This window comes from Podarcis bocagei (genome assembly GCF_964188305.1).
Source record: "Podarcis bocagei genome assembly, chromosome: 2".
Lineage (NCBI taxonomy): Eukaryota > Metazoa > Chordata > Lepidosauria > Squamata > Lacertidae > Podarcis > Podarcis bocagei.
The window spans coordinates 65,436,338-65,445,330 of NC_138126.1; the positions used below are offsets into that span (position 1 = coordinate 65,436,338).

The 8,993-nt window shown below is 42.9% G+C and overlaps 1 protein-coding gene across 1 annotated transcript in view; it reads right to left on the reverse strand.

The window, feature by feature from the left end:
• The window catches only part of LOC308582124 (uncharacterized protein), a 155,310-nt gene extending 146,914 nt beyond the window's left edge, over positions 1–8,396 (reverse strand). Inside the window, exon 1 of the mRNA XM_081185002.1 lies at positions 8,324–8,396. Coding sequence (XP_081041128.1) covers positions 8,324–8,394 — 71 coding nt within the window. The 5' untranslated portion in view covers positions 8,395–8,396. The remainder of the gene's footprint in view (positions 1–8,323) is intronic.
• Between the last annotated feature and the right edge of the window lie 597 nt (positions 8,397–8,993).

Genomic DNA, 8,993 nt, shown 5'->3' on the forward strand with positions numbered 1-8,993 from the left:
TTATGTTGTTTTTATGTGTTATTATTGTATTGTTGTTGTTTTGTGTTAGCTGCTGGGGAATCATTATACAGGCAGACAGATGGATAGACATGCATACTGATATAGGGAATTGGAACTGACTGTGAGAGTACATGTGACATATTTAGGAAGTTGTAGGCAGTGTGGATACAATATATAAGGATAGAGAATGTGATATAGGAGATTGGATTCTATACATGGGATGAAATATATAATATTTGCTGCTGTGTAACGTACAAAGGGGGACATGGGTGGCACTGTGGGTTAAACCACAGAGCCTAGGACTTGCTGATCAGAAAGTCAGTGGTTCGAATCCCCGTGACGGGGTGAGCTCCCGTTGCTCAGTCCCTGCTCCTGCCAACCTAGTAGTTTGAAAGCACCTCAAAATGCAAGTGGATAAATAGGTACCGCTCGGGCGGGAAGGTAAACGGCGTTTCCATGTGCTGCTCTGGTTCGCCAGAAGCAGCTTAGTCATGCTGGCCACATGACCCAGAAGCTGTACGCTGGCTCCCTCGGCCTATAGAGCGAGATGAGCGCCGCAACCCCAGAGTCGGTCACAACTGGACCTAATGGTCAGGGGTACCTTTACCTTTTAACATACAAAGGAGCTGTGAGATGCGATAAATATTCAGGATACCTATTTCAGCCCACTGTGATTTAGGTTGTTTTTAAGTGTCTGGAGAAAACCAGATGGAACAACCATATTTTGTCTTCCTGACCCAGGGACAATGCAGCTCACCTGGAGTGGTAACAGTAATCAATGAAGTACATCACTGCATGTGAAATCAGAATCAAATTCTAGTATATGCCTGAGGAAAGGACTATCAAAAACAAACCAGGTTTCCACAGGGCTTAGTCCTGGAATCCATTTTCATTTGTTTGTTTTTTAAGGAGCAGCCCTGGTGTGCATAAAATGATAGAGAGTATATCTGAGTGTAAGCCAAGTGCTTCTCCCTCAGTGCTAACTATCCACACCACAATTAACCAACCTCTCTCCCACACCCACCTATGTGATGGCTAAGGGCTTCTGGATCAGGCCTGCTTCTATTACAAATCAACGGCTGTCTAAAATAGACATGGCATCATGTTTAAGAGGTCCCTAAATTTTGTATGTTGCAATCTTTGGAGCATTTCAGTATGAAACACCCACAGTCAAGCAAGATGTTTTTCTGGCCCACCTTCATAACATTCAGCCTTTCAGTCAGTTAAATAACTTACCCAGGGGTAGCCAACCTCCTGGGTCAGGACATTGCCAGCACCTCACACATCAACACTGGTGAACACATGCTTGAGGTGGTAGACAATTTTGTCTACCTGGGTTCCACCATAACCAGCAGCCACTCCATCAAAGCCGACCTGGACAAGCGTATTGGCAAGGCAGCTACAGCAGTGGCTCGCCTCTCCAAAAGGGTATGGGAGAATGTGACGCTAACATCCAATACCAAGATGGAGGTCTACCAGGCTTGCGTGTTGGCTTCAGGCACCAGGTCTGTTGACAGACCAACTCTGCATTACAAAGAGGTCTGCAAATGCGGCATGAAGGCTGGCAACATAAACCCCGCCGTTTGGGAATCCCTTGCTGCAGTGCCTGGAGACAGGCAGTCAGATTGCGTATCCATAGCAGGGACCAGATGAGAAATGACCACTGGAAGGAGCGCAGAGAGAAGAAACGCCATGGTGCATCTGCAGCAGCACAACCAGACGCCTACATCTGCCCCAGCTGCAACAAAACATGCCTCTCCTCTATCGGTTTCTACAGCCATAGCAGGCGTTGCAACCTTCCAACAGTTTGACTTCACACTCAAAGGCACACTCCTCCATTGTCCCCTGAGACAGACAGATGCCAACAACAACAACAATTGTTGGATTCCAGCTCCCATCAGTCCCAGCCAGCATGACCAATGGCAAGGGGCGATTGGAGTAATAGACCAGCAACATTTGGAGGGCACCACGTCATTGACCATTCCTGAGTACTAAAACAAAAAGAGCCATTAAGCTCTGGTTGGAATGAAAACAAAATTAAACATCTCTCTTGAGGCCTTGCAGTCACATCAGGCCACTCCAGCCCTAGATGTTGCTGTTTCTCTTCCTTTTCCTTTCATTCAGTTTTTCATGATGACAGGCAGAATGGACTGTGAGATTTAATGATTGGCTTACTCTTACCACTTACATTCTGCATAATTTGTCTTGTGGCAGACAGATCTGTAGCCTTAAAAAAGGCAAGACTTCAGAAAGGCAAACAGTTAACCCTTCAATAGCACCTTCAATCCTTCTGGCACTATCAGGTAAAGAGATATGGATTTGTGCTGGGTAGTAAATTCACTCTTTGAATAGCTTCAATTCGTTACTAGGTATTTATTTCAGGAGTTTCAACCTTAATTTGATTGAGATGCAGGCAAAAGCTAGAAATGGAGATCCCACTTTGAAAATTTGTCCTTGGAAGTCTAAAGAAATTCTCTGTGCAATCTATATCTCATCAGATAGTGGGAGGCTAAGTGTTTCCACTGTTCCTGCCAGAAACCTGCGTTTGTCTTTCCTGGACAAAAGTTATTGCCACCCTGTAATCTCGTTCTGAAATACAGCACGTGGAGCCTACACTGAACCCAATTTACTCTGGCAGATGAATATAGCCAAGGTGGTGGTCTGAATGTTTGGCCTCAAGGCACAATCCAATTTTCAACTGTTTCAAAGCTATTATGTCAAAGGCTATTTGCATAAACATAACAATAGCTGTGGATCCAGGCTATGCGATTCAGGCACGGGAAAGCCTGCCCTCTGGTGCCTAATCTATTTATCACAAGAAAGAAAGAAAGAAAGAAAGAAAGAAAGAAAGAAAGAAAGAAAGAAAGAGAGCAACGGAACTATTTGGAACTGTAAACACTTCAACAGATAATGCACTTTCCCATAATCTGGTTAATTCCCCCTAGTACTGTACCACCAACATTAATTAAAGAATTTCGCTGCGCCCTCACCTGAATCCTCTGTTTGCAATCCCATGGTGAAGGCAGATACGCATTCTAAATATAGTGGCAGTTTTACTATATAAGACTACTCAGGATGGGTACAATCCTAAGCAATTTTACATGGAAGTAAAAAAAAAAATATAGGGCTTTACTTCCTGATAAATGTGATTAGAATTTGGCTGGTAAAACAGACCTATTCAGGTGTTCAATGCAGCTAGCGTGTGATCTTCTGAAGCAGGGAGCCTCCTGTGCTCATTGAGACTCCCCGTGCGATTTAGAATATTGCACAATCCCTGTTCTAATCTGCCCAGGGAATTTCCACAATTATAGGAGTAAGAGCCGGCTGGATCAGGCCAAAGGCCCTTGTAGTTGAACATCCTCTTCAGAGCAGCCAGCCAGATGGCTATGGGAAGCCTCCAACTCATGAAGGGCTGAAAAAAGAAGATCGGGACATGTTGCTGCAGGAGGGAGGGGGTGACAGGATGCCCCCACTCTTGTAGATACTGAATACCGGGAAAGGGCTTCTATGAGTCACGTATTATCTTTATATACCGTACCTCCTCACACAGATGCATTTAAACAAATACAGATAGTAGTTGCAATTGCATATATATTTACAGATGTGGGGTCCATTACATGCAAACATCTTTCTTGCATGGAGGCTGATAAAAACGCAAGTATGCAGTGCCAATTTAAGGAATTTGAATCGCTTTCTAAGTTTTCTCATGCTAGAGAAACAGATGTGATTATTCGGCTTATTACAAAAAGGTCTGTCATTCATTTGATGAGCTGACTTACAGTGTGGGAATCTATAATAAAGCTGTTTCCCTTCACAGAGCTGAAGATGTCTCAAGTCACTTCATCCCCAACCATATCCTTACTGACACCCTGCATTCATAATTTGCACATGCATTTATCGTATTTAGGTGCTGGGTCCAAATATTCCATTTCAGAGTATGGCTTCAGAAAAAGTGATGAGTATTTTTGTTTTATTTTTTAAAATGCCAGATTGAAAGACCTCCATTCTGGAAGAACTCAAAATGTGAATGGAAACCTTCCCAGTTCTGGTAATACTGGTTCCATCAGAAACGGAACCCTGGAGGAAAAAGTGAGTTCTGTGCAGTTGCAAAGCCAAACACACTTCCATTTGTCAAAAGTGTAATGTAACTAAAATTGCATTTGCTATGCTTAGAGTCCTGTGCGCTGTTAAATCTGCATCTGATTCATGAGACATAACTTGCCTAATTGTGAGCAAGATTAAAGCCAGAGGCAGGCAGGGGGCTGAGGGGTGGGAGGAACAATCAGCCAGTCAATCAATCAATCCCAGACAGATTCCTCACATCAAGTCATGTGACTCCTTAAACGAGAAGGGACTCATCTTTTCTTAGTACCCTGCTTTTCATTTGTTGTGCTCTCCAAGCCTTTGGGGTGAGAAATCCTAATCATCATCATCTTCTTCTTCTTCTTCTTCTTCTTCTTCTTCTTCTTCTTCTATCTTCTATCTTCTATCTTCTGTCTTCTTCTTTTTATTTCTTCTGTACAGCATGATTCTCCATGCATTCATACTAGCAGTTTGCCCTGCCATATAAAAGAGTGGGTGTATTTTTTCACACTTCCCTGACTTACGTTTCCTGTTCTTAAACTTGCATCAGATGTGTTATTGTGTTTTATTGTTTTTATAGGTTTTTAACAGTTCTAAGTATGTTCGTTTCTAACTGCAATTTTATTCACATAAATGCTTGGGCACCTTTAGGAGGGAGGAATATAAATTTAACGATTAAATAAAATGAAATAAATTACACTGCATTCCTAAACCTACTTGCTACGGTATGTCTTTTTGTGGTTTTATAATGTAAACCTCAGATGTTGTGCTCCACGGATGAAGGGTGATATATACCGTAAATGTAATAAATAATAACAGGAATAAGAAGAAGATTCATTTATTCCACGAATACCTGCTGAGGACCTAACAGTTACTGAATCCTAAAAGAGATAATATTAAGGAAGCTTCTGAAATAACTGAAGAGCATAATACCCAATGGATACCCAATGGAAGCTGCAAAAGGGGACCCAAGTTCTCTTCCTGAATTTTTCCTCTCTACCCCGTGAGTCGAATTCTGAAAGCTCATAGGCAGTGGGGGAATGGTCCTTCCAGCCTTTTTCACAATTCCCTCCAGTTAGCAAAACAGAGATGTGTAAATTCACTTCCCTCTCCAATCACCAATGAAGCGCTGTGTAACAACTTATAATGCATTTAACTGAAGGTGACCAATTTAAAAGTCATTCGACGTAGCTTTAGGCAGTCATCCTAAACTCATTTCCTTGGAATTTTCTATTGAAATCAATGGGACTTGTCTTCCTTGTCTACTTCAGCTCAAGGTGTCACTGGAAGTCCCTTCCAAAAAGGCAGCTTTTCTTTCCCACTGACATAAGGTGAAGGTAAAGGGACCCCTGACCTTTAGGTCCAGTCATGGCTGACTCTGGGGTTGCGGCGCTCATCTCGCTTTATTGGCCAAGGGTGTACAGCTTCCGGGTCATGTGGCCAGCATGACTAACCACTTCTGGTGAACCAGAGCAGCGCACATGGACGCCGTTTACCTTCCCTCGGAGTGGTACCTATTTATCTACTTGCACTTTAATGTGCTTTTGAACTGCTAGGTTGGCAGGAGCTGGGACCCAGCAACGGGAGCTCACCCCGTTGTGGGGATTTGAACCACAGACCTTCTGATCAGCAAGTCCTAGGCTCTGTGGTTTAACTCACAGCGCCACCCACTGACATAGCTAAAGCATATTCCTAGGACAGGTCAGTGGTACACAGAGGAGAATATCAATCCCATTTGTTACTGAGGCAGCTGAGGGCTAGAGGTACATGCATCTATATACCTTGTCTTTTCTTCCTAAATTGCAAGCATGTAGAGAAGGACAAATCCTGATGGGGAGCGCAGGAAGTGAAGAGGGGAGGCTGTCCTTACCCAGCAAGATTGGAACAACACCCCTTCCCTGTACAGCTAGGGAGCCTTAGGAGAAAAGTCTCCTAGCCATGTTTAGGGTGTGCGTTTTTCCAGCCATGCTTTGGGGAACAGCTGTAGCTCAGCAGTAGAGCATCTGTTTTGAAGTCAGAAGGTCTCAAGTTCAATCCCCAACATCTCCAGGTATGGCTGGGGGAGACTGTTGCCTGCAACCTTGGACAGCAGCTGTTGCCAGTAGTTAATACTAAGCTGGATGGAGCAATGTTTGATTGGGATAAGACAGCTTCCTATGTACTGCGGAAGGAAGAGATAACCCTCTCCTGCCCACCCACTGTGTTCGTTCTGAGGAGTATCGTTGCTTAGGTAGAAAAAAACAAGACCCACAGCTGTGCGCTACATTATCTAGTCTAGTCTGGCTAATGTTGTAAGGTTGTGCCCGCCCAAGAAATCAGGAAACTTTGAATTCTTCGGACAGAGCAAATAAAAGACTTCCTGCCTCTTCCTTCAAGATACTACATCAGTACAGATGTTCATTGGATCAGGACCATGTTTGTTTTTAGCTTTGAAAAATTCTGTATTTTTCATGCCTGCTTACATACTTTAATTGTCTAGTCCTTGGATTTTATAGGCTCGGGTTATATCGTTTGATAGAGATCAGGATGTTTTGAATGCCTTTCTGTTGCAATGATCCAGCCATAACGATCCAAGGAGAGATAAATAAAATAAGTAAACTGCAAAATCACTCTCACATTCCTACCATTGCAGCCAACAATGTTTTATATCTCAGTTCAGCAAAGATTTTGAGAATATGTTTAACTTCTTGGGCGCATGTTTTTTGTCCTGGAAATAAAGGTTTGAGCAGGTTACTGAATGGCTTTAATTTCCTAAGGAAGAGTTTTGTGGAATTCCAAAGATTCCAATCACCGCAGAGAAGAGTAGAAATCTGGCCTAAATAAATAGCTATGATCTTGGAATCACATTGCACAACCCACTAATGGCTTTGGCAGGGATTGTGGGTAGGGCAACAGGCTGCCAGAAGTGAGTTTCGGGGACCAAACTTTCGGGGACGAAAAGGCCAATTATATTACTACTGCAATTCTTGATAGACAAATAGATCCCTCTAATCCAGCCACAAGTGCAAGATTTATCACTAGGAGGTGCAGTACAAGTCTGTGCATATTTGCTCAGAATTAAGCACCACTGTTTGTAAATGGCCTTACTCCAGGACACATAGGACTGCAGCCTAAAAGTGAGCCACAGGCTGGGTTCATCACAGTAAACCACAGTTTAGCATGAGTACATAAGCCAAAGAGGGTCTAGGAATCAGACATTTCCCCCTTCCTGTTTCCTTTCCCTGCATGCCCAGAAAGAGGACTTTGGAAGCTTTGACTAACATTTTTAGTTAGCCAAACCTCTTCCTAGCCACGCGGGGATGTGGGGAGCAGAAGCACACAATTTGGAGGCATGTTGTAGGTCAGGCACATTGGACTAAACTATGATTTGGTGTGATATGTGATATGCAGCCACGGCCAAGGAGACTTAGCCTGCTTCACACATGTGCATATTTCACTTGGTCTTTTATTGCTGGATGCCTCGACACTGAGATACTCAAAGTGAACGTATGAACTATATTAAAATAATTATGTCTGAGTCAGGTAATATGAACATTGTACCTGTGGTACTTGTGAACATTGTACTTGTGGTAACTAACCTAACATATAGTTGTTGAGCTTTCGGGGGGGGGCAAAGTTGATTAATATTTTTTTTTCATTTTGCCCAAAGATCTTGCATTTTTTTGGCAAGATTGCAAAAGAAAAAAAGGGGAAGCCATTTTTGAGCTATTTTTGTGGGAAACTGGAAAAAACGGCACTGTTGACATGGGCTGCCATACGTCCGGATATTCCCCATACATTTTGCCGGACACTGCTAGAGACGTATGGCAAGCCTATTACTGTGGGAATTCCAGAGTCTTTGAACCAAAAAAGACCAGCAAAGGTGTATAACTAAACACACCTTTGAGAAAGCTGGACTTTGCAGAAAATCTCAGTGGATGCAGCAGTTTGATTGGTAAAATTAAACAAGGTATTACTTGGTGATACACAATAAGAGAAGAACATGGACGCATTGAATAGGTTGTGACCTAGATGCCAGCTTTGCCACTGACACCAATCAGTTATAATTTTTCAAGATTCCATCAAATGTAGTGCTACTATTTTATTTTTACGAATTGTTGTAAAAATCAAGACAGTTAAATACTTCTATGATTCCCCCCCATACCTCTGTTTACTAATCTGTATACTACTAATATCAGCTACTAAGAGTATCAATGTCCCATTGTGAAAGATCCCTACCGACTTAACGTCCAGAACTTACATGGTGTTTGTGAAGTCCTTTATGGTTCTAGGATGAAAGAATCTACAGGCACACAAAGTAGCATTGTTCATTATTGCTGTAATCAAGTCTGTTCACTGTAGCACTACTGTAAAATGCTAGCAGGCCTCCAGCTGGAGAGTGAAAAAGGGGGACAGACGACTAATTTCTCCCCTTTCACCCATCACTCTCAGATTAACAACTTTCCCTTGTTTGCTAGCACTCCCCTCACTTGCACCGTGTGCTGTTGCTGAATTCTTTGCAGATGCTAAACATTAGTAAAGCCTGCCATTCGGCATCCTGTTTTTCCAAACTCCTCCACGTTTCTCAGAGGCTTTATCAGAAAGGACATTCCTCTGAAACATTGCAGCAAGAGGAACTGACAGCTCTTCAAACCCCAGCTGAAATTCATTTATTTCCCACTGCTTCCTGCATTTACAAAGTTCATTAATGTTTCATCAGGAGGGACTGATTAAGAGTTTCAGCAGTCACGCAGAATGTGACCATTACAACGCTGCAGATACTGCAAACACACCTGCGTATTAGCATGCACCATAAAAAGTGCTCACATACATGTCAGCTATGTCAGGCAGTAGTCTGGTTTCCATCTAAATATCCAGGTCATCCTTTAGAATTTCCATTGTGGTGCACAGGGAAGATGCAATTCATTCAG